The 26,016-nt window shown below is 57.0% G+C and overlaps 1 protein-coding gene across 1 annotated transcript in view; it reads left to right on the forward strand.

Annotated features, from left to right (window-relative positions):
- The window catches only part of LOC121286497 (tricarboxylate transport protein B, mitochondrial), a 96,113-nt gene that overhangs the window by 63,407 nt on the left and 6,690 nt on the right, over positions 1-26,016 (forward strand). Inside the window, exons 4-8 of the mRNA XM_041203637.1 lie at positions 1,348-1,486; positions 5,604-5,688; positions 13,339-13,443; positions 15,693-15,808; positions 17,012-17,085. Coding sequence (XP_041059571.1) covers positions 1,348-1,486; positions 5,604-5,688; positions 13,339-13,443; positions 15,693-15,808; positions 17,012-17,085 — 519 coding nt within the window. The remainder of the gene's footprint in view (positions 1-1,347; positions 1,487-5,603; positions 5,689-13,338; positions 13,444-15,692; positions 15,809-17,011; positions 17,086-26,016) is intronic.

The raw sequence follows: 26,016 nt of genomic DNA on the forward strand, positions 1-26,016 counted from the left end.
GTGCGGTGCTCCCTCAGTACTGCCTATCTGACAGTGCGGCGCTCCCTCAGTACTGCCTATCTGACAGTGCGGCGCTCCCTCAGTACTGCCTATCTGACAGTGCGGCGCTCCCTCAGTACTGCCCCTCCGACAGTGTAGCACTTCCTCAGTACTGCCTCTCTGACAGTGCAACGCACCCTCAGTACTGCCTCTCTGACAGTGCGGCGCTCCCTCAGTACTGCCTCTCTGACAGTGTAGCACTTCCTCAGTACTGCCCCTCTGACAGTGCGGCGCTCCCTCAGTACCGAACCTCTGACAGTGCAGCACTCCCTCAGTACTGCCCCTCTGACAGTGCGGCGCTCACTCAGTACTGCCTCTCTGACAGTGCAGCACTTCCTCAGTGCTGCCTCTCCGAAAGTGCGGCGCTCCCTTAGTACTGCTCCTCCAACAGTGCTGCGCTCCCTCAGTACTGCCTCTCTGACAGTGCTGCGCTCCTTCAGTACTGCCTCTCTGACAGTGCTGCGCTCCCTCAGTACTGCCTCTCTGACAGTGCTGCGCTCCCTCAGTACTGCCTCTCTGACAGTGCTGCGCTCCCTCAGTACTGCCTCTCTGACAGTGCTGCGCTCCTTCAGTACTGCCTCTCTGACAGTGCTGCACTCCCTTAGGACTGACTCTCCGACAGTGCTGCGCTCCTTCAGTACTGCCTCTCTGACAGTGCTGCACTCCCTTAGGACTGACTCTCCGACAGTGCTGCACTCCCTCAGGACTGCACTGGATTGCCAGTCTTATTTCAAACTGACAGCCTCTGGAGTGGAGCTTGGAGCCAGGGCCTTCTAAGGTGGAGGCAAGCAAGCTACCCAGTGGGTCAGAGGAAGACCTGCTGATTCCCGGACTTCATTCCTTTCTCTGTTTCTCTCGTGCAACCTGAAAATCAGTTGCTCCCCACCCCCCCCACCATCCCGTGTGATTTTGACTGCTCCCTCAGAGGCCCAATCTACTGGTGTAACTGGCCCCTATGACCTCTGTAACCTCCTCCAGCCCCCCAACCTCCAGAGATATCTGTGCTCCTCCAATTCTGGAGTCTTGCACATCTCCCGATTTCCATCACTCCAACCAATGGCGGCCGTGCCTTCAGCTGACTGGTCTCTAAACTCCGAAATGCCCTCCTTCATCCTCCCCGCCTCTTTACCCCGCTTAAGCCACCCTTTGAGACCAACCTGTTTGACCAAGCCCTAATATCTCCCTAGGTGGTGGTCTCTTGTTTGATGTACGCTCGCTCTGTGAAGGGCCGAGGGAGGTTGTACTGCACTAAGGGGGCTATATGGATGCGAGGTGTTGTTGTTGAACTGCGCCCGTTCTCTCACTCAGGTTTGGAACGTTTGAGTTCCTGAGTAACCAGATGCGTGATGCCCAGGGCAAACTGAGCAGCCAGCAAAGTCTCTTGTGCGGACTGGGAGCGGGCGTCTTCGAGGCTGTGTTAGTCGTCTGTCCAATGGAGACGGTGAAGGTAATTAGTTCGTCTGGCTTGGGAAAGGAATTAACTGGTTCTACCAAGGGAGGAGAAAAAACACAAGACTTATCTTCAGCGTCCTTGTTCTTCAACCCTCCCTTTCCAATTCCCACCCTACTTCCTCAGGTACCCTATCATCCATGTCCCAGAGACATGGGCCTAGTGATGGGGGTGGTGGTGGTGGTGGGGGTATGGCATTGCTGCTGTGGCCCAGCTTTTTATCGCCCAGGCCTCGTTGCCCTGGTTACAAGCGAACGGCAAGGCGGGGGGGGGGGAGGTCAAGGGTCACCGTGTGGACAGGAGACCTGTGCAGTTCACAGAGATGAGGGTAGGTGGTGGGATAAGGCCACAGCATCGAGTCGGGGGCTGTGATGGACCTTGAGGTGCCTGGGCGAGAGAGACACATCCCTCGGCCATTCACCGTCCAGTGACCGCTTATTGGAATGTGTAAGCCTGCAGGTCACACTAGGTTCAGCCATGAGGCCTGCTGTTGTCAAATAAGCACTTTCCTGACTGTACAACTTCCACGAGATCTCTGCGCTCCTCCAGTTCTGGCCTCTCTCTTTTTTTTTATTATTTGTTCAGGCCAGGTCAGCATTGATTACCCACCCCGCTACGTTGCCCTAGTTCAGGGGGCATTTAAAATGGCAGCCAGGTTGCTGTGGGTCTGGAGTCACACGCGGGCCAGACCGGGTAAGGACGGCAGATTTCCTTCCCTAAGGGGGACCGGATGGGTTTTTACAACAATCGACTTCATGGTCATCGTTAGACCTTTAATCCCAGATTTGTATGGAATTCAGATTCCACCATCTGCCATGGTGGGATTCGAACCCCGGTTCCCTGGTTCCCTGTGTTACTAGTCCAGCGACAATACCACTACACCGTCGCCTCCCTTGGATCTCAGTTAAAGGCTCTGCAACCCTTGGTCTGCACATCTCCAACCAGAGGAAGTAGTTTCTCTCTGTCGACCCTACCAGCTCCATAAATCACCTTGAACATCTCAGTTAGATCACCCCTTAACCTACTCTCGTAAAGGGAATAAAAACGTTGATCTCCTCTACCTGCTTTATTTGAAGGAATTGGGACTTCAAGTGTTTCTAAGCTGTTGGCAGGCTGCTGTCTCTCAATCACATAAGCAATGGGTTGTCCCTTCAACCATTTTGCCTCTGGCTCTGCCCCCTCCCTGCTTTCAGAACCTTTGATACCGGCAAAGATCATCAGGTAAAGTTCTGGCGGAGAAAGCAACTCATGGTTAGTGGCGTGGGCGGGGCAGGGTGTGTGTGTGGGCGGGGCAGGGTGTGTGGGCGGGGCAGGGTGTGTGGGTGTATGAGGGCAGGGGGTGTGTGTGTGTGTGGGCAGGGCAGGGTGGGTGTGTGTGTGTGGTTGGGGCAGGGTGGGTGTGTGTGTGTGGTTGGGGCAGGGTGGGTGTGTGTGTGTGGTTGGGGCAGGGTGTTTGTGTGTGTGTGGGCGGGGCAGGGTGTGTGTGTGTGTGGTTGGGGCAGGGTGTTTGTGTGTGTGTGGGCGGGGCAGTGTGTGGGTGTATGAGGGCAGGGTGTATGTGTGTGTGGGCGGAGCAGGATGGGTGTGTGTGTGGGCGAGGCAGGGTGTGGGTGTATGAGGGCAGGGTGGGTGTGTGTGTGGGCGGGGCAGGGTGTGTGTGTGTGTGGGCGGGGCAGGGTGTGTGTGTGTGTGGGCGGGGCAGGGTGGGTGTGTGTGTGGGCGGGTGTGTGTGTGGGCGGGGCAGGGTGTGTGTGTGTGGGCGGGGCAGGGTGTGTGTGTGTGGGCGGGGCAGGGTGTGTGTGTGTGTGTGTGTGGGCGGGGCAGGGTGGGTGTGTGTGTGGGCGGGGCAGGGTGGGTGTGTGTGTGGGCGGGGCAGGGTGGGTGTGTGTGGACGGGGCAGGGTGGGTGTGTGTGGACGGGGCAGGGTGGGTGTGTGTGTGGGTGGGGCAGGGTGGGTGTGTGTGTGGGCGGGGCAGGGTGTGTGTGTGTGGGCGGGGCAGGGTGGGTGTGTGTATGTGGGCGGGGCAAGGTGGGTGTGTGTATGTGGGTGGGGTAAGGTGGGTGTGTGTGTGTGTGGGCGGGGCAGGGTGTGTGTGTGTGTGGGCGGGGCAGGGTGTATGTATGTGGGCGGGGCAGGGTGGGTGTGTGTATGTGGGCGGGGCAGGGTGGGGGGTGTGTGTGTGGGCGGGGCAGGGTGTGTGTGTGTGTGTGTGGGCGGGGCAGGGTGTGTGTGTGTGTGTGTGTGTGGGCGGGGCAGGGTAGGGGGTGTGTGTGTGGGCGGGGCAGGGTGTGTGTGTGTGGGCAGGGCAGTGTGTGTGTGTGTGTGTGTGTGTGTGTGTGTGGGCGGGGCAGGGTGTGTGTGTGTGTGTGTGGGCGGGGCAGGGTGTGTGTGTGTGTGTGTGTGTGGGCGGGGCAGGGTAGGGGGTGTGTGTGTGGGCGGGGCAGTGTGTGTGTGTGTGTGTGTGTGTGTGGGCGGGGCAGGGTGTGTGTGTGTGTGTATGTGGGCGGGGCAGGGTAGGGGGGTGTGTGTGTGGGCGGGGCAGGGGTGTTGTGGTGTGTGGTGTGTGTGGGCGGGGCAGGGTAGGGGGTGTGTGTGTGGGCGGGGCAGGGTGTGTGTGTGTGTGTGTGTGTGTGGGCGGGGCAGGGTAGGGGGTGTGTGTGTGGGCAGGGCAGTGTGTGTGTGTGTGTGTGTGTGTGTGGGCGGGGCAGGGTGTGTGTGTGTGTGTGTGGGCGGGGCAGGGTGTGTGTGTGTGTGTGTGTGTGTGTGTGTGTGTGGGCGGGGCAGGGTGTGTGTGTGTGTGTGTGTGGGCGGGGGGGCAGGTGTGTGTGTGTGTGGGCGGGGCAGGGTGTGTGTGTGTGTGTGTGGGCGGGGCAGGGTAGGGGGGTGTGTGTGTGGGTGGTGCTGGGGGCATGGGCGGGGCTGGGGGTGTGTGTGGGTGGGGCTGGGGGCATGTGGGTGGGGCTGGATTATGGGCGGGGCTGGGGGAATATGGGTGGGGCTGGGGGAGTGGGCGGGGCTGGGGGTGTGGTGTGCTGCCCTGGAACTCGATGTTGCCACCACTCTGTTTCTACCCACATTAGTCATTCAGACTAAGGGGCCGTCAATATACAATCGTCAGGAATAAACCCAGTGGGGAGTGAGTGCCGGGGAGGTTTCCAGTGGGGAGTGAGTGCCGGGGAGGTTTCCAGTGGGGAGTGAGTGCCGGGGAGGTTTCCAGTGGGGAGTGAGTGCCGGGGAGGTTTCCAGTGGGGAGTGAGTGCCGGGGAGATTTCCAGTGGGGAGTGAGTGCCGGGGAGGTTTCCAGTGGGGAGTGAGTGCCGGGGAGATTTCCAGTGGGGAGTGAGTGCCGGGGAGATTTCCAGTGGGGAGTGAGTGCCGGGGAGATTTCCAGTGGGGAGTGAGTGCCGGGGAGATTTCCAGTGGGGAGTGAGTGCCGGGGAGATTTCCAGTGGGGAGTGAGTGCCGGGGAGGTTTCCAGTGGGGAGTGAGTGCCGGGGAGGTTTCCAGTGGGGAGTGAGTGCCGGGGAGGTTTCCAGTGGGGAGTGAGTGCCGGGGAGGTTTCCAGTGGGGAGTGAGTGCCGGGGAGGTTTCCAGTGGGGAGTGAGTGCCGGGGAGATTTCTTTACCCAGAGAGTGTGGGTGGCTGAGGTGAATAACAGAGATGTGTTGAAGGGGACACTAAGTACATGAGGGAGAAACAATGGAAGAACGTGCTGATGGGGTTGGGTGAAGTGGGGTGGGAGGCTCGTGGAGTATAAACATGGCCCGGTTGGGCTGAACAGTACCAAACTGTTTCTGTACAGATTCAGAAACTCAATGCAAGTTGGTCAGATTTGCAGCAAATATCCAACTAGGAGGGCAAGTTGCATCTAATCAGGTTAATAAGTGGGACAAAGCACCTGAATGGAAGATGTACATTAATACAGCACAAACAGAGACCCATCACCCGTACTAGGTGAGGGTTGTCAAAATGGCTAAAACGATTCCTTTCATTCTCGACAGAACCCGTCTCAGTTGTGTTGCACTTTTATTTTCAGCGTCTGTTGATTGGGTGAAGCGATTATCGAATCTGAAGTGGGCTCTTTACAGCAAATGTCCTTCCTTTTGATTCCAGGTGAAGTTTATCCATGACCAGTGTTCTCCGCAGCCAAAATACCGAGGATTCTTCCACGGCGTCCGAGAGATAGTGCGTGAGCAAGGTGGGTGCTCCACTCTGCATCCCAGAAACGTCAGCCCCTCCCCCACCCCCTCCCTCAGCCCCTCCCCCACCCTCAGTCCCTCCCTCAGCCCCTCCCCTCCCCCTCCCCCTCCCTCAGCCCCTCCCCCACCCCCTCCCTCAGCCCCTCCCCCACCCCCTCCCTCAGCCCCTCCCCCACCCTCAGTCCCTCCCTCAGCCCCTCCCCTCCCCCTCCCCCTCCTTTATAAGATGAGTTTGTTTATTCATTCCTGGCAAGGCCAGCATTTATTGTCATAAAAACAAAAACCCTGGGAAAACCCAGCAGGTCCGGCGGCATCTGTGGGGAGAGAAAGGGTTAACCCTTCGAGTCCCTAATGACTCACCTTCAGAGCTCCTGTTCAGATCTCCAGCACCGCAGTATTTTGCTTTCATTCCAGTGTTTATTGTCCATCCCTTATTGCCTTTGAGAAAGTGGCAGTGATCTGCTCCCTCGATTACAGCCGAGGGGCTTCCTAGGCTATTTCAGAGGGCAGTTAAGAGTTAACCACATTGCTGTGGGTCTGGAGTCACATGTAGGCTAGACTAGGTAAGGATGGCAGATTTCCTTCCCTAAGGGGCATTAGTGAACCAGATGGGTTTTTAACAATAAATCAGTCGCTTCATGGTCACTGACACCAGCACTTCATTCTGGATTTATTGAACTAATTAAATTTACATTCCTCACCTACTTTGGGATTCAAACCCAGATCTCGGGTCACTAGCCAAGGTCTCTGGGTCACAAGCCCAGGTCCCTGGGTCACTAGTCCAGGTCCCTGGGTCACTGGTCCAGGTCCCAGGGTCACTGGTCCAGGTCCCAGGGTCACTGGTCCAGGTCCCTGGGTCACTGGTCCAGGTCCCAGGGTCACTAGTCCAGGTCTCTGGGTCACTAGTCCAGGTCCCTGGGTCACTAGTCCAGGTCCCAGGGTCACTAGTCCAGGTCCCTGGGTCACTAGTCAAGGTCCCTGGGTCACTGGTCCAGGTCCCTGGGTCACTGGTCCAGGTCCCAGGGTCAATAGTCCAGGTCCCAGGGTCACTGGTCCAGGTCCCTGGGTCACTGGTCCAGGTCCCTGGGTCACTAGTCCAGGTCCCAGGGTCACTAGTCCAGGTCTCTGGGTCACTAGTCCAGGTCCCTGGGTCACTAGTCCAGGTCCCAGGGTCACTAGTCCAGGTCCCAGGGTCACTAGTCCAGGTCCCAGGGTCACTGGTCCAGGTCCCTGGGTCACTGATCCAGGTCTCTGGGTCACTAGTCAAGGTCTCTGGGTCACTAGTCCAGGTCCCTGGGTCACTAGTCAAGGTCTCTGGGTCACTAGTCCTGGTCTCTGGGTCACTGATCCAGGTCCCTGGGTCACTAGTCCAGGTCCCTGGGTCACTGATCCAGGTCCCTGGGTCACTAGTCCAGGTCTCTGGGTCACTGGTCCAGTTTCCTGGGTTACTGGTCCAGCTGTCTGGGTCACAAGTCCTGGTCTTGGGTTACTAGCCAAGGTCCCTGGGTCACTAGTCAAAATCCCTGGGTCACTGATCCAGGTCTCTGGGTCACTGATCCAGGTCTCTGGGTCACTGGTCCAGGTCTCTGGGTCACTAGCCAAGGTCCCTGGGTCACTGGTCCAGGTCTCTGGGTCACTAGTCCTGGTCCCTGGGTCACTAGTCCAGGTCCCTGGGTCACTAGTCCAGGTCCCTGGGTCACTGGTCCAGGTCTCTGGGTCACTAGTCCAGGTCCCTGGGTCACTGGTCCAGGTCTCTGGGTCACTAGTCCAGGTCCCTGGGTCACTGGTCCAGGTCTCTGGGTCACTAGTCCTGGTCTCTGGGTCACAAGCTCAGGTCTCTGGGTCACTAGTCCAGGTCCATGGGTCACTAGTCCTGGTCCCTGGGTCACTAGTCCAGGTCCCTGGGTCACTAGTCCTGGTCTTGGGTCACTAGTCCTGGTCTTGGGTCACTAGTCCAGGTCTCTGGGTCACTAGTCCTGGTCTTGGGTCACTAGTCCAGGTCTCTGGGTCACTGGTCCAGGTCTCTGGGTTACTAGTCCAGTTATAGAACCAGCTGTTAGTCTTGCCAACAAAACAAAGCTGCCAAGGCTGAAGAATAAGTAGATAAATGAAAGAAACATTTTTCTATCATAAGAGCTCTGGACAGAGTAGATAGAGAGAGACTGTCCCCATTGGCAGAAAGGTTGAGAATCAGAGGACATGAGGCAAGATGAGGGAAAACCTTTTTTATGCAGCGAGTGTTTCGGATCTGGAAGTCACTGCTTGAGAGTGCGATGGAGGCAGAGTCAATCATGGTTTTTAAAGAAGCTTGGCTAAACATCAGGGTGATGGGGAAAGGGTACAGGAGGGGATTGGCTGGGCTGCTCTTACTGAGAGCTAGTACGGACTGGATGTCTGAATGGCCTTGCCTCTGTGCTGTAATCGTCCTACAATTCTAGGATTCTAAGTTTTCATTTGACAGACTTTGTAAAGTTGGAGCACTTGGTGTGGAAACGTATCCAGAAAGTGAGGCAAGTTGCAGCCCACATTTGATGTTTTTCCTAAATGCAGGAATTCTTATCCAGGGATGTGTTCACTGAGTGTGTACGTGGGGTGGGATTTTATGGGGAGCTGCAGTCCCCCCACCAGTCTGGGTGGGGGTGGGGGAGAGAGAGAGGGATGGGGATGGGGGAGGGGGAGATGGAGGGGGAGATGGTGGGGGCCTGTCCACGTTCCTGACAGGTTAACACTGGGAGCTGCATTTTTTGAGATTTCAGCCCCTTTCTCAGGAGGAAGTCCCGCCTTAAAGAGCTGCCGGCCAATCAGATTGGCTGACACACCTTAGTCTCAACAGCACCAGTTGGGCGCGGTGGCCACTGCTGGAACTACAGGCAGTTCCACCCGCAGTGAAGTGCCTGGGGTCAGCGGCCTCAGCGAGGGGGAGGGGGGTGCAAAGGTCAAGGGACTGGGAGGAGGGAGGGGTCTCCGATGGGACCAGGGACCTCGCAAAATAGGTTCCGTCCTCCCTTTGCCCGACACCAGCCTGCACAGCTACAGCTGCCGAGCTTCCCCCATGGCATGGGCAAACCCCTCGACCCGACCCCCCGGACCCCGACCCCCCTGACCCCTACACCCCCCCTGACCCCTACCCCCCTGACCCCTACCCCCCTGGCCCCTACACCCCCCCTGACCCCACCCCCCTGACCCCTTCCCCCCCTGACCCCTATCCCCTGACCCCTACGCCCCTGAGCTCTACCCTCTGACCCAACCCCCAACACGACCCGACCCCCCCCCACCGACCTGACCCCTACCCCTACCCCCCGACCCCTAGCCCCCGACCCCAACCCCCCTGACCCGACCCCTGGCCCCCTGTCCTGACCCTGACCCCTAGCCCCCTGTCCTGACCCTGACCCCTAGCCCGCTGACCCGACCCCTACCCCCCGACTCGACCCGACCCCTACCCCCCCGACCCAACCCCTACCCCCCCAATCCGACCCCTACCCCCACAACCCGACCCGACCACTACCCACCTCCACAGGCCCTGTCTCCCCCCCACGACCCCTGTCTCCCCCCACGACCCCTGTCTCCCCCCCACGACCCCTGTCTCCCCCCCACGACCCCTGTCTCCCCCCCACGACCCCTGTCTCCCCCCCACGACCCCTGTCTCCCCCCACGACCCCTGTCTCCCCCCACGACCCCTGTCTCCCCCCCACGACCCCTGTCTCCCCCCCACGACCCCTGTCTCCCCCCCACGACCCCTGTCTCCCCCCCACGACCCCTGTCTCCCCCCCACCCACCGACCCAACCCCTACCCCCCTGAGTACAATACCAGTGGAAGCAGGACCAGTCTCTTTAGTAGCCATTAATTGGATGTCAGTGGGGCCAGGGGCAAGCAGATTATTCTGTTACCCTATAACCCTATTACCCTAGGCCTCCCCAGACCCTGTAAAATTTCAGACAGTTGGGGGTGGGCAGGCCACCCGCTGGATTTTACATGTCCCGTTCTCCCCCCACCTCAGAAAGCTGTGGGTGGGGAATGTAAAACCCAGCCCAGTATCATTGGGAGTTTCAGCAAAGGACAAGCTGCTCCCTCTGGTGGTGTCCAGAATAATGACAGCGTCTGCTCAACTTCCAAGGTGCCAATGAGCAAAATTTCACTCCAGGGCCACACTCTGCTGGATTTAACCTGTTAACTTCCCTCAGTCACAGAATAGAATTTAATTCTGGTGCAGCCTGACCTTGGCTGCAACATGGAAACATCGTTCCTTTATCGAACCCCGTCTGCAAAAAGTTCCGGAAAGCTTTAACTTGAAGAGGTGGTTGGGGGGTGGGGGTTTAACTCTTATGCTGTTAATGCCACCCGGGTTTTGAAATGGTTTCCAATCTCTGGGGTCTTTAACAAGGTGGAGTTTTCAAGAGTGAGCAGTCAGCCAGAGAGAAAATATTATCCCCCAGCTCCATTCTGGAGTCTCCCTCACCACCAGTGTTGCCAGGTCTTTGCCATGTTGTGTTTGGGCCTGAGGAGATAGGTGAGGGCATAGCAGGTTTTCTCTCTCTCTCCCCCGCTCTCTCTCTCTCCCCCCCTCTCTCCCCCCCTCTCTCCCCCCCTCTCTCCCCCCCTCTCTCCCCCCCTCTCTCCCCCCCTCTCTCCCCCCTCTCTCCCCCTCTCCCCCTCTCTCCCCACTCTCCCCCTCTCTCCCCCCCCTCCAGCCCCCCTCTCTCCCCCCCTCTCTCCCCCCCTCTCTCCCCCCCTCTCTCCCCCCTCTCTCCCCCTCTCCCCCTCTCTCCCCACTCTCTCCCCCTCTCTCCCCCTCGTGCACTCTCCCCCTCTCACGCACTCTCCCCCTCGCACCCTCTCTCCCCTCTCTCCCCCTCTCTCCCCCTCTCTCCCCCTCTCTCCCCCTCTCTCCCCCTCTCCCCCTCTCTCCCCCTCTCTCCCCCTCTCTCCCCCCCTCCAGCCCCCTCTCTCCCCCCTCTCTCCCCCCTCTCTGCCCCTCTCTCCCCCCCTCTCGCCCCCCTCTCCCTCCTCTCTCTCCCCCCTCTCTCCCCCCCTCTCCCCTCCCTCTCTCCCCCCTCCCTCTCTCACCCCCCTCTCACCCCCCTCTCTCCCCCTCTCTCCCCCCTCTCCCCCTCTCCCCCTCTCTCCCCCTCTCTCCCCCTCTCTCCCCCTCTCTCTCCCTCTCTCTCCCTCTCTCCCCCCTCTCTCCCCCCTCTCTCCCCCCCTCTCGCCCCCCCTCTCTCCCCCTCTCTCTCCCCCTCTCTCCCCCCTCTCTCTCCCCCCTCCACCCCCCCTCTCTCCCCCTCTCTCTCCCCCTCTCTCTCTCCCCCCCTCTCTCCCCCCCCTCCACCCCCCCTCTCTCCCCCTCTCTCTCCCCCTCTCTCTCCCCCCTCTCTCCCCCCCTCACCCCCCCTCTCTCCCCCTCTCTCTCCCCCTCTCTCTCCCCCCTCTCTCTCCCCTCTCCTCTCTCTCCCCTCTCTCTCCCCCTCTCTCTCCCCCCCTCTCTCTCTCCCCCTCTCTCTCCCCCCTCTCTCTCTCCCCTCTCTCTCCCCCTCTCTCTCCCCTCTCTCTCCCCTCTCTCTCCCCCTCTCTCTCTCCCCCTCTCTCTCCCCCTCTCTCTCCCCCTCCTCCCCCCTCTCTCTCCCCTCTCCTCCCCCTCTCCTCCCCCTCTCTCTCCCCTCTCTCTCCCCTCTCTCTCCCCTCTCCTCCCCCCTCTCTCTCCCCTCTCCCTCTCCCCTCTCCTCCCCCTCTCTCTCCCCCTCTCCTCCACCCCTCTCTCTCCCCTCTCCTCCCCCCTCTCTCTCCCCTCTCCTCCCCCCTCTCTCTCCCCTCTCCTCCCCCCTCTCTCTCCCCTCTCCTCCCCCCTCTCTCTCCCCTCTCCTCCCACTCTCTCTCCCCCTCTCTCTCCCCCCTCTCTCTCCCTCTCTCTCCCTCTCTCTCCGCTCTCTTTCTCTCGACTCTATCTCTCTCTCCCTCTCTCACTCTCCCTCTCTCCCCCCTCTCTCTCTCCCCCCTCTCTCTCTCCCCCCTCTCTCTCCCCCCTCTCTCTCCCCCCTCTCTCTCTCCCCGCCTCTCTCTCTCCCCCTCTCTCTCTCCCCCCTCTCTCTCCCCCCCTCTCTCTCTCCCCCCCTCTCTCCCCCCCTCTCCCCCCCCCCCCTTCCCCCCTCTCTCTCCGCTCTCTTTCTCTTGACTCTATCTCTCTCTCCCTCTCTCACTTTCCCTCTCTCCCCCCTCTCTCTCTCCCCCCCTCTCCCCCCCCCCTCTTCCCCCCTCTCTCTCCGCTCTCTTTCTCTTGACTCTATCTCTCTCTCCCTCTCTCACTTTCCCTCTCTCCCCCCTCTCTCTCCCCCCCTCTCTCTCCCCCCCTCTCTCTCCCCCCCTCTCTCTCCCCCCCTCTCTCTCCCCCCTCTCTCTCCCCCCCCCTCTCTCCCCCCCTCTCTCTCTCCCCTCTCTCTGTCCCCCCTCTCTCTGTCCCCCCTCTCTCTGTCCCCCCTCTCTCTCCCCCCCCTCTCTCCCCCCCTCTCTCTCTCCCCCCCTCTCTCTCTCCCCCCTCTCTCTCCCCCCCGTCTCTCTCTCCCCCCTCTCTCTCCCCCCTCTCTCTCCCCCCTCTCTCCCCCCCACCTCTCTCCCCCCCACCTCTCTCCCACACTCTCTCTCCCACTCTCTCTCTCCCACTCTCTCTCCCACTCTCTCTCCCACTCTCTCTCCCACTCTCTCTCCCACTCTCTCTCCCACTCTCTCTCCCACTCTCTCTCCCACTCTCTCTCCCACTCTCTCTCCCACTCTCTCTCCCACTCTCTCTCCCACTCTCTCCCACTCTCTCCCACTCTCTCCCACTCTCTCCCACTCTCTCTCCCACTCTCTCTCCCACTCTCTCTCCCACTCTCTCTCCCACTCTCTCTCCCACTCTCTCCCTCTCTCTCCCCCTCTCTCTCCCCCTCTCTCTCCCCCTCTCTCTCTCCTCCCCTCTCTCTCTCTCACCTATCTCCTGCTGTCAAGCTTGGTTGAACCCAGTAACAAAGCACATGAAGTGTGTGTGGCCCATTGGAGTTTAGAAGGATGAGAGGCGACCTTATTGAAACAAGGAAGATTCTGAGGGAGCTTGACAGGGTGGATTCCCTTGTGGGGGAATCTAGAACTGGGGGACACAGTTTCAAGATAAGGGGACTCCCATTTAAGACAGAGGTGAGGAGGGATTTGTTCTCTCAGAGGGTCATTAATGTTTGAAATTCTCTTCCCCAGAGAGCAGTGGAGACTGGACCATTGAATATATTTAAGGTTTGAGTTAGGCAGATTTTTGATGAATAAAGGAGTCGAGGGTTACAGAGTGACAGGCAGGGAATTGCAGTTAAAGCCATTTCAGATCAGCTATGATCTTATTGAATGGTGGAGCAGGCTTGATGGGCTGAATGGCCTCCTCTTGCTCCTATTTCTTACGAAGGGGCCAATCTGTGGGTTTGCACTGGTGGGGGTTGGGGGGGGGGGCACGAGTGCATTATGCCAGGATGCCACGTGGGGGGGGTGGCGGAAGGAGGCCTGAGTGGAGGGTGAATGCCAGGTCACATGAGCTGGACTCTCGACTTCCCTCTGCAGGGGGAGAGAAGGGTGTGCCACCATCCCCGGTGTGGGTTAATCCCTGTCTTTCTGCCCCTCTGTCTCTTCACTGCTGCAGGATTGAAAGGTACATATCAGGGGCTGACAGCAACTATTCTGAAGCAGGGATCGAACCAGGCCATCCGATTCTTTGTCATGACCTCACTGAAGAACTGGTACAAAGGTAAGGTGGACTGGCATGCGTCTTGTAGCGTGGGGAGTGTGAATAGAGTGAAGGCAGAGAGTTACATTATTAATATTTATACTACCTGTTGATTTAACAGGGGGCCAGTTAGCTCAATTGGCTTAGCGGCTTGTGGCGTGGTTCAGAATAACGCAACAGCATGGGTTCAATTCCTGCTCCAGCCGAGGTACCTGCCTCCTCCACCTGCCCCATGCTTGATGTGGAATGGGGTGCCCCTCAAGCTATACAGCCAATGTCTCCCTAATAGAGGGAGATACCTACAGTCCCAAATGGACTATGGCGAATTATCTACCTACCTGTTGATTTAACTGAAGACCTAAGTGTCCTGGGTTAGTTCACACGGCCAATAAATGGGGAGTTCAGGAGAAACTTATTTATGAATAGGAAATTCAGGAGAAACTTACTTATCCAGAGAGTGGTTGGAATGTGGAGCTCACTATCCCAGGGGTGGTTGAATAGTATCTATGCGTTTAAGGGGAATCTATATAAGCACATGAGAGAGAAAGGAATAGAAGGTTATATCGAGGGGGTGAGATAAAGAAGGGTTGGAGGAGGCTCATGTGCAGTTTGAACAGCACAGAGCAGTTGGGCCTGTTTCTGTGCTGTAGACTTGATACAGTGATTCCTTCCCGTCACTCTGTGTGGTGTGTTGGCCAAGAGAAATGACTGAAACTCAGTAACTACATCCTGTGACCCCACTGCGAGAGGCATTAGCCGGGAACACAACCGGCTTTTGGGCCAGAATCTAGCGAGAGGTTTATGGCCGTGGCAATGGCAGCGTCCAGTGTCTACCATCAGGGGGAGACATTGTTCCATCAATCCTGCCAGCCCCTCCCCAGCCTAGCTGGGAGAAAATGTCACTTCACTGACTCGGTCAGACCGTTAAGAAAGGTTGTGGAACACTTGGCTTTGCAAAGAGGGGCATTGAAGCCAGGAGCTCATGCTAAACCCTTACAGATCACTGCCGAGCCTCAAAAACATAGGAAGATTTGCGGCACAGAAGGAGGCCATTCCCGCCTGTTCTTGTCTGTGCCGGCCGAAACAGACTAATCCAGCCTAATCCCACTTTCAGGCTCTTGGTCCGTAATCTTCTGACCCCGAGTGTGTATCCAAGTGTTTTTTAAATGTGTCCTGGGTTTCTGCCTCTACCAGCCTCGTCAGGCAGTGAGTTCCAGACTCAAACCACCGTCTAGGTGAAAAGAATCCCTCAGCTCCCCTCCAGTCCTCCCACCGATTTACTTCCCATCGATGCCCCATGCAGACCGACTCTGGGGAAGGGGTCCTTCCTCTCCACTCTATTGAGGCCAATCAGGTTTATTCGCTTCAATGAAATCTCTCCTCAGCCTCCACCGCTTGGAAGAAAACACCCCCAGCTTCCCCAATCCTCCCTCGTCACTGAAATTCTCTCGTCCCAGTTACATCCTGTGTAAATCTCATCCATAACCTCTCTAGTGTAATTATATCCTTCCTGTAATGTAGTGACCAGAACAGTACGCAGTACTGTAGCTGTGACCTAACTAGTGTTTTATATAGTTCTGGCATAACCTGTCTGCTCTTATATTCTACAGCTCAGCTAATAACGTCTCCCTTAAGCCTTCTTAATCACTTTATCCATCTTGTCCTGCTACCTTCAGAGGCCTGTGGACATGCATCCCAAGGTTCCTCTCTATTCCCCTGCTTGGAGGGTTGGGTCCAATTCCAGGCACCATATTTCAGGGACGATGCAAAGACCCTGGAGAGGTTTTTTTTTTACCAGGATGATTCCAGGGATGAGCTTGGAGGAGCGGGGGCTGTACCCCTTAGAGCAAAGAAGGTTAAGGAGCGATTTGATTGAGGTGAAGGGTTTTGATAAGAGTAAATAGAGATGAACGGTTTCCTTTGGCATGTGAATAAGAAACCAGTGGCCATAGATTGAAAATAATTGGCAAAAGAACTGGAGGGAGAAAGGAGGAGAATTAATTTCACGCAGAGGGTTGTTGTGATCTGGAGCACACGGCCGGAAAGGATGGTGGAAACAGATTCAATAGGAACATTAAAAAGAGAATTGGATCGATACCGAAGAGGAAAAGTGTGCAGGACAATGGCGAGCGGGACTAATTGGATGGTTCCTTCAAAGGGCTGGCACGGGCATGATGGGCTGAATGGCCTCCTGTGCTGGACGATTATGCGATCGCCCGAAATTATGACTTCAGTATATTTGCTGGATAATTGTTTGTTTTCTCAATCAGGGGACAACGCAGCCAAGGAGATAAACCCTCTGGTTACGGGCTTGTTTGGAGCACTAGCTGGAGCTGCCAGTGTGTTCGGGAACACCCCCCTCGATGTTGTGAAAACCAGGATGCAGGTACGAGGGTTCGAGACTGCCCGGCACTGACTGAAATTCCTCCTGATAACTCAGTCATTTCATTCGGATTAACCCAGAAACAGCAAATGGCTGGATTGGGGAGTGTGGGGGTTGGGTGTGGGGTGTGGGATGTGAAAGGGCGGTGGAAGCAGATTCAGAAGGGGAATTGGATAAATGTTTTGAAAGGAGAGTTTGACGATGGGGAAGAGCACGGTGGGTGGGGGGGAGTGGGACTTTTTGGAAGGCGCTTTCAAAGATGGGCCAAATAGCCTCCTTCTGTGCTGTATGATTGGAAGGTTCAGTAGGTTAGTTCACTGGCGTTGTCACAGCGAATCACCCACACATCATTGGCTCGCTCTCTGGCATGAGCTGTCCTGCTTGAAGCAAGGTCTACCCACTCCTGAATGGGCCCTGGGATCGATTGCTGAAGATAATGTGTGTGGGAGGGAGGGAGAGGGGAGGAATGTTCTGCTATGAAAGATCCTCACTCTGCTCTGACACCACAACCCATTGAATAACCAGCAAAGGGCTTGGGTGGCGAGAGGGGCAGACATCAGACGTAGAGAAGCTGGGTGGACTTTGGGGTTGTGGGAGGCCGCACTTCCTTCAGACTGGGAACTCCAGCAGACTGGAAACCCCTCGACACACAGTCAGTCTATGAATATTCATTGTGCCAAGCCCTCAGTTCGTGAGTGAGAGTGGGATGGGATGGGATGAGATGAAATGGGATGGGCTGAGATGGGATGGGCTGAGATGGGGTGGGATGAGATCAGATGGGGTGGGATGAGATGGGGTGGGATGGGATGGGATGAGATGAGATGGGGTGAGATGGGATGAGATGAGATGGGGTGGGATGAGATGGGATGGGATGAGATGAGATGAGGTGAGGTGGGATGGGATGAGATGAGATGAGGTGGGATGGGATGAGATGAGATGGGGTGAGATGGGATGAGATGAGATGGGGTGGGATGAGATGGGATGGGATGAGATGAGATGAGGTGGGATGGGATGAGATGGGGTGGGATGGGATGAGATGAGATGGGGTGGGATGGGGTGGGATGGGCTGAGATGAGATGGGATGGGATGAGATGAGATGAGATGGGGTGGGATGGGCTGAGATGGGATGGGATGGGATGGGGATGGGGATGGGGATGGGATGGGATGGTCTGTCCTGTATTGTAAACCTTGTCTCAATTTGTCTAGGGTTTGGAAGCTCACAAATACAGCAGCACCTGGGACTGTGCTTTCAAAATAATGAAGTATGAAGGCCCCTTGGCGTAAGTAAAATTACTTAAGTTTTTATATGGTGACAGCTGTGGTGCCGCATGCTTACCTCTGTGCCTGAAGATTTGGGTTCAAGTCCCACAAAAATCAAGGCTGACACTCCAATGTGGTACTGAGGGAGTGCTACACAGTTGGAGGTGCTGTCTGTCCTTTGTTGGAGGGGGGCGGGGGATAAGGTGTTAATAAACTGAGGCCCCACCTGCTCCCTCAGGTGGATGTGAAAGATCCCATGGTCCTATCCCAAAGAAGAGCAGGGGCATTGTCCTGGTTAAAATTGGTCCCTCAGCCAGCGCCTGTCTTGAGAAAAGGAAACGGATTACCTGGTCGTTACCCCATTGCTGTGTGTGGGATCTTGCTGTGCACACATTGGCTGCCATGCAATCACAACAGTGAATCTATCGACAGGAGATGCTGTTAAATGGCCTCACATGCACCTCCCCCCTGGTCGGGCGAGTGTGGTGGAGACAGCCTGGAGGTGAATGTTACGGGTGGATATGTTTGATTCCTGGTCAGTGCTGAGTTAACCAACCTGGCTAGAGTGTGGTTTGTGAGTGACTCACTGGTGTATGTCACCCCCCTCTCGCACCATGCTGAAGATCTGCATCTTGTTAATCCTCTCTCCTGTTCATTACCCCTCCCTGTCTCTTCCGAAGACCCTGTCGGCAGCAACCTTCTCCCCGATCATGAGTCCCACCCTCTCCTCAATCCTGAGCCAACAGGCATTCGGCTTGGGTGAGCTTTAGCAGCACGTGGAAATGGGCTGGTGGACTGTGGGAGGTGTCATAGCAGAGCCCAGTTCCACCCTCATCACAAACACACAAACCCTTTCAATATTCATGTCCCAGCAACTATGTCTTACTCCATTTGAGTTCCGCAATTCTCCATCTCCTTCCCCTGCTGCTGATTGACAGGAGGGAACTTAACAATAACAACAGCCGCTTGCATTTACATAGCACCTTTAACATAGTAAAACATCCCAAGGCACTTCACTGGAGTTTTATCAAGTAAAATTTGACACTGAATCGCATAAGGAGATATTAGGATAAAAGCTTGGTCAAAGATTTGGTTTTAAGATGCATATTAAAGAGCGAGAGAGAGAGAGAGAGAGAGAGAGAGAGAGAGTTACGGAGGTGGAGAGGTTTAGGGAGGGAATTTCAGAGCTTGGGGCCCAGGCAGCTGAAGGCACGGCTGCCAACAGTGATTGGAGGAGTGCTGGGATCTCTGAGGGTTGTGGGGCTGGAGGAGATTACAGAGGTAGGGAGGGGGGGAGGATGAGGCAACTGAGGGATTTGAAAACAAGAGTGAGAATTTTAAAATCGAGGGGTTGCTTAATCGGGGGGGGGGGGGGGGGGGGGGGGGGGGGGGGGGGGGGGGGGGGGGGGGGGGGGGGGGGGGGTTGGTGTATTTTGGATGCTGTTATACTGTTAGGTAAGCCAGCCCGGGGGTGGGTGAGCAGGACTTGGTGTTATTTTGGATAGCTGATTTTATACAAGATACCCCCCCCCCCCCCCCCCCCCCCCCCCCCCCCCCCCCCCCCCCCCCCCCAATTAGAATTGTCTTTTTTTATAATGTCGGTTCCAGATGTTTTCGGTCAGCTGTGTCCCAGATGTTGTAGTTGAGGGTTCATGTCCCCACAAGCAAAGCTGGGATAGTCCTACAAGATATATGGGGCGGTGGCTGGAGAGGGCCCCAGTGTGTTAGACAAGCACCAAATCCCCTGCTCGGGAGACCGGAGACACAGGCTGGCGGTGAAAGCCGGGGCTGGGGGATGATTTGGGAGGGGGAAGTCAGCATCTTTTGATATATCAGGTTCAGACCGACCCGGAACGTTAAAAAGACGACCCAGTCCGCCTTTTAATGAGCCGCAGACATGTATCTGGCAGGAGGATGTGGATGTGCCGGGACTGGCTATAAATCGACGGTAAAACGAAGCAGGCCGCAAACCATTGGGCAGCCTGAGGTGACTGGTTCGGGGTTTTTGAAACTGAATAAAGCGATGTCTAGGCTGCTTCTCATGGCCCGTCCCCTTAAACCTGTGTCCCCCTGGTGCTCAAGACACCCACCCCCCCACCCCCACCTCACCCCAGTGGGAACAGCTTCTCCCTATCTGGCTCTGTCCAGCCCCCTCGTGATTTCGAACACCTCTATCAAATCCCCCCTCGACCTTCTCTTCTCCGAGGAAGACAGCTCCGGCTTCTCCAGTCTACGTAACTGATTCCCCATCCCGGGAACCATCTGCAGCATCTTTTTCCCTTGCAGCCTCTCTATTGCCTTCGTGTCTTAAAGTGCGGTACCCAGAACTGGAAGCAACACTCCAGCTGAGGCCGAGTCAGTGTTTTAGACAAGTTTAACATAACCTCCCTGCTCTAGTGCTCAATGCCCCTATTACCAGGATACTGTACACTTTATTAACCGCACCCTCAACCTGTCATTCCACCTTCAATGATTTATGCCCATATACCCCCAGGTCCCTCAGCTCCTACACCCAGTTTACATTTGCACCCTTTCTTTCACATTGGACTGTAACTTCCAAGCTCCGGAGCAGTGATTTGGGGGTGGGGATACCCCAAAGAAGCGCTGGAGATCCCCACTCCCACCCGGAAGTTCCCAGGGTAGGGATTGCAGGGTAGGAAGTTCAAACTCCCAATGAGCAATTGCCCTGCACTGGGAACCATCTGCAAATGCAGTTTAAATCCACCCCACCTCACACCCCTCCCTCCCCCGGGACTCCCCGCTCCTGCCTACCTCCGGCCCCAACTCCCTCATCCACCCCCACCCCCGAACCCCCAACCAGACTCCTCCACCACCCCCCCTGCAACCAGCTGACCACCCACCCCACCCCCAATCCCACCCTTCCAGGCCCAAGTCCTGTTCTCTCCCACCATCTCCAGGGCCAACTCCAGGCCTCAGCACCCCCACCACCCCTTCCCCCCCCCCAACCAAGGCCCGACTCCTGACCTCCTCCTCCTCCCTCCCCCCCCACCCTGACTGACTACCAGCCTCTCCCACCAGGCCCAACTCCACACTCCCGTGAATCCTCCTCACTCACCGTGTACACTTACCTTCTTTTGGCTTGTCGAAGACCTATAAACTTACCTGGTTTACAGCAGCTTGTGACCCTCTGACAGTGCAGCACTCCCTCAGTACTGACCCTCCAACAGGGCAGCACTCCCTCAATACTGACCCTCCGACAGTGCAGCACTCCCTCAGTACTGACCCTCTGACAGTGCAGCACTCCCTCAGTACTGACCCTCCAAAAGTGCAGCACTCCCTCAATACTGACCCTCCGACAGTGCAGCACTCCCTCAGTACTGACACTCTGACAGTGCAGCACTCCCTCAGTACTGACCCTCTGACAGTGCAGCACTCCCTCAATACTGACCCCCCGACAGTGCAGCACTCCCTCAATACTGACCCCCCGACAGTGCAGCACTCCCTCAATACTGATCCCACGACAGTGCAGCACTCCCTCAGTACTGACCCTCCGACAGTGCAGCACTCCCTCAGTACTGACCCTCCGACAGTGCAGCACTCCCTCAGTACTGACCCTCCGACAGTGCAGCACTCCCTCAGTACTGACCCTCCGACAGTGCAGCACTCCCTCAGTACTGACCCTCCGACAGTGCAGCACTCCCTCAGTACTGACCCTCCGACAGTGCAGCACTCCCTCAGTACTGACCCTCCGACAGTGCAGCACTCCCTCAGTACTGGCCCTCTTCTGACAGTGCAGCACTCCCTCAATACTGACCCTCCGACAGTGCGGCACTCCCTCAATACTGACCCTCCGACAGTGCAGCACTCCCTCAGTATTGACCCTCTGACAGTGCAGCAATCTCTCAGTATTGACCCTCTGACAGAGCAGCACTCCCTCAGTACTGACCCTCTGACAGTGCAGCACTCCCTCAATTCTGACCCCCCCGACAGTGCAGTACTCCCTCAGTACTGACCCTCTGACAGTGCAACACTCCCTCAGTACTGACCCTCCGACAGTGCAGCACTCCCTCAGTACTGACCCTCCGACAGTGCAGCACTCCCTCAGTACTGACCCTCCGACAGTGCAGCACTCCCTCAGTACTGACCCTCCGACAGTGCAGCACTCCCTCAGTACTGACCCTCCGACAGTGCAGCACTCCCTCAGTACTGGCCCTCTTCTGACAGTGCAGCACTCCCTCAATACTGACCCTCCGACAGTGCAGCACTCCCTCAGTACTGACCCTTTGACAGTGCAGCACTCCCTCAGTACTGACCCTCTGACAGTGCAGCACTCCCTCAGTACTGACCCTCTGACAGTGCAGCACTCCCTCAGTACTGACCCTCTGACAGTGCAGCACTCCCTCAGTACTGACCCTCTTCTGACAGTGCAGCACTCCCTCAATACTGACCCCCCGACAGTGCAGCACTCCCTCAGTACTGACCCTCTGACAGTGCAGCACTCCCTCATTACTGACCCTCTGACAGTGCAGCACTCCCTCAGTACTGACCCTCTTCTGACAGTGCAGCACTCCCTTAATACTGACCCTCTGACAGTGCAGCACTCCCTCAGTACTGACCCTCCGACAGTGCAGCACTCCCTCAGTACTGACCCTCCGACAGTGCAGCACTCCCTCAGTACTGACCCTCCGACAGTGCAGCACTCCCTCAGTACTGACCCTCCGACAGTGCAGCACTCCCTCAGTACTGACCCTCCGACAGTGCAGCACTCCCTCAGTACTGACCCTCCGACAGTGCAGCACTCCCCCAATACTGACCCTCCGACAGTGCAGCACTTCCTCAATACTGACCCTCCGACGGTGCAGCACTCCCTCAATACTGACCCTCTGACAGTGCAGCACTCCCTCAGTACTGGCCCTCTGACAGTGCAGCACTCCCTCAGTACTGGCCCTCTTCTGACAGTGCAGCACTCCCTCAATACTGACCATCCGACAGTGCAGCACTCCCTCAGTACTGACCCTTTGACAGTGCAGCACTCCCTCAATACTGACCCTCTGACAGTGCAGCACTCCCTCAGTACTGACCCTCTGACAGTGCAGCACTCCCTCAGTACTGACCCTCTGACAGTGCAGCACTCCCTCAATACTGACTCTCTGACAGTGCAGCACTCCCTCAGTACTGACCCTCTGACAGTGCAGCACTCCCTCAATACTGACCCTCTGACAGTGCAACACTCCCTCAGTACTGACCCTCTGACAGTGCAGCACTCCCTCGATACTGACCCTCTGACAGTGCAGCACTCCCTCAGTACTGACCCTCTGACAGTGCAGCACTCCCTCAATACTGACCCTCCAACAGTGCAGCACTCCCTCAGTACTGACCCTGCGACAGTGCAGCACTCCCTCAGTGCTGACCCTCCGACAGTGCAGCACTCCTTCAGTACTGACCCTCCGACAGTGCAGCACTCCTTCAGTACTGAACCTCCGACAGTGCAGCACTCCCTCAGTACTGACCCTCCGACAGTGCAGCACTCCCTCAGTACTGACCCTCTGACAGTGCAGCACTCCCTCAGTACTGACCCTCTGACAGTGCAGCACTCCCTCAGTACTGACCCTCTGACAGTGCAGCACTCCCTCAGTACTGACCCTCTGACAGTGCAGCACTCCCTCAATACTGACCCTCCGACAGTGCAGCACTCCCTCAGTACTGACACTCTGACAGTGCAGCACTCCCTCAGTACTGACCCTCTGACAGTGCAGCACTCCCTCAATACTGACCCCCCGACAGTGCAGCACTCCCTTAGTACTGACCCCCCGACAGTGCAGCACTCCCTCAATACTGACCCCCGACAGTGCAGCACTCCCTCAGTACTGACCCGCTCACAGTGCAGCACTCCCTCAGTACTGACCCTCCGACAGTGCAGCACTCCCTCAGTACTGACCCTCCGACAGTGCAGCACTCCCTCAGTACTGACCCTCCGACAGTGCAGCACTCCCTCAGTACTGACCCTCCGACAGTGCAGCACTACCTCAGTACTGACCCTCCGACAGTGCAGCACTCCCTCAGTACTGACCCTCCGACAGTGCAGCACTCCCTCAGTACTGACCCTCCGACAGTGCAGCACTCCCTCAGTACTGGCCCTCTTCTGACAGTGCAGCACTCCCTCAATACTGACCCTCCGACAGTGCAGCACTCCCTCAGTACTGACCCTTTGACAGTGCAGCACTCCCTCAATACTGACCCTCTGACAGTGCAGCACTCCCTCAGTACTGACCCTCTGACAGTGCAGCACTCCCTCAGTACTGACCCTCTGACAGTGCAGCACTCCCTCAATACTGACCCCCCGACAGTGCAGCACTCCCTCAATACTGATCCCACGACAGTGCAGCACTCCCTCAGTACTGACCCTCCGACAGTGCAGCACTCCCTCAGTACTGACCCTCCGACAGTGCAGCACTCCCTCAGTACTGACCCTCCGACAGTGCAGCACTCCCTCAGTACTGACCCTCCGACAGTGCAGCACTCCCTCAGTACTGACCCTCCGACAGTGCAGCACTCCCTCAGTATTGGCCCTCTTCTGACAGTGCAGCACTCCCTCAATACTGACCCTCCGACAGTGCAGCACTCCCTCAGTACTGACCCTTTGACAGTGCAGCACTCCCTCAGTACTGACCCTCTGACAGTGCAGCACTCCCTCAGTACTGACCCTCTGACAGTGCAGCACTCCCTCAGTACTGACCCTCTGACAGTGCAGCACTCCCTCAGTACTGACCCTCTTCTGACAGTGCAGCACTCCCTCAATACTGACCCCCCGACAGTGCAGCACTCCCTCAGTACTGACCCTCCGACAGTGCAGCACTCCCCCAATACTGACCCTCCGACAGAGCAGCACTCCCTCAATACTGACCCTGCGACAGGTGCAGCACTCCCTCAATACTGACCCTCTGACAGTGCAGCACTCCCTCAGTACTGGCCCTCTGACAGTGCAGCACTCCCTCAGTACTGGCCCTCTCTGACAGTGCAGCACTCCCTCAGTACTGACCATCCGACAGTGCAGCACTCCCTCAGTACTGACCCTCTGACAGTGCAGCACTCCCTCAGTACTGACCCTCTGACAGTGCAGCACTCCCTCAGTACTGACCCTCTGACAGTGCAGCACTCCCTCAGTACTGACCCTCTGACAGTGCAGCACTCCCTCAATACTGACTCCCTGACAGTGCAGCACTCCCTCAGTACTGACCCTCTGACAGTGCAGCACTCCCTCAGTACTGACCCTCTGACAGTGCAGCACTCCCTCAGTACTGACCCTCTGACAGTGCAGCACTCCCTCAGTACTGACCCTCTTACAGTGCAGCACTCCCTCAGTACTGACCCTCTTCTGACAGTGCAGCACTCCCTCAATACTGACCCCCCGACAGTGCAGCACTCCCTCAGTACTGACCCTCTGACAGTGCAGCACTCCCTCAGTACTGACCCTCTGACAGTGCAGCACTCCCTCAGTACTGACCCTCTTCTGACAGTGCAGCACTCCCTTAATACTGACCCCCCGACAGTGCAGCACTCCCTCAGTACTGACCCTCCGACAGTGCAGCACTTCCTCAGTACTGACCCTCCGACAGTGCAGTACTCCCTCAGTACTGACCCTCCGACAGTGCAGTACTCCCTCAGTACTGACCCTCCGACAGTGCAGCACTCCCTCAGTACTGACCCTCCGACAGTGCAGCACTCCCCCAATACTGACCCTCCGACAGTGCAGCACTCCCTCAATACTGACCCTCCGACAGTGCAGCACTCCCTCAATACTGACCCTCTGACAGTGCAGCACTCCCTCAGTACTGAACCTCTGACAGTGCAGCACTCCCTCAGTACTGACCCTCTGACAGTGCAGCACTCCCTCAGTACTGACCCTCTGACAGTGCAGCACTCCCTCAGTACTGACCCTCTTCTGACAGTGCAGCACTCCCTCAGTACTGGCCCTCTGACAGTGCAGCACTCCCTCAGTACTGGCCCTCTGACAGTGCAGCACTCCCTCAGTACTGGCCCTCTTCTGACAGTGCAGCACTCCCTCAATACTGACCCTCCGACAGTGCAGCACTCCCTCAGTACTGACCCTTTGACAGTGCAGCACTCCCTCAATACTGACCCTCTGACAGTGCAGCACTCCCTCAGTACTGACCCTCCGACAGTGCAGCACTCCCTCAGTACTTACTCTACAAAAGTGCAGCACTCCCTCAGTACTGACCCTCTGACAGTGCAGCACTCCCTCAGTACTGACCCTCTGACAGTGCAGCACTCCCTCAGTACTGACCCTCTGACAGTGCAGCACTCCCTCAGTACTGACCCTCTGACAGTGCAGCACTCCCTCAGTACTGACCCTCTGACAGTGCAGCACTCCCTCAGTACTGACCCTCTGACAGTGCAGCACTCCCTCAGTACTGACCCTCTTGACTGTGCAGCACTCCCTCAGTACTGACCCTCTTGACAGTGCAGCACTCCCTCAGTACTCACCTGTGACTGAGCTACCCTTGACACCAGCGCCAACACAGATTTCACCCAACCTGAGCCTGGAAGGTCGGGCGAGATAGGATCACCTGGATTTCCAGATAAGTCATTTTGAGCAGAGTGGTGACCTGACTCGATTGCCACCCCATCGGGGGTTACGGCCCATATCGTCTCTCCACATTCTTCCTACCAAAGGAAAGGGGAGCACAGCAGAAAAAAAAAAGCAGAACACAGCCCCAAATCTAGTGCGGTGCAAGACTTCACCCTCAGGAGGTGTGTACCTTGGGGTCCAGCCATTGATCCCCAGGGTTGGAGGGGCGATAAAAAAAATTGTTTCCTCAGTTGAGAAATGCTTGGAGTTGGGAAGGGAAAAGGCCGCCTGAGTTAGTCAGGATTCATCCAATTGGGTAATGCAGGATCACTTTGCATTCCGATTGGCTGTGGGCAGGCAGTGCATCACAAGGATGAAAGTGTCGGACAGCCAATGGGTG

The sequence above is a fragment of the Carcharodon carcharias genome, chromosome 13, assembly GCF_017639515.1.
Source record: "Carcharodon carcharias isolate sCarCar2 chromosome 13, sCarCar2.pri, whole genome shotgun sequence".
NCBI lineage: Eukaryota > Metazoa > Chordata > Chondrichthyes > Lamniformes > Lamnidae > Carcharodon > Carcharodon carcharias.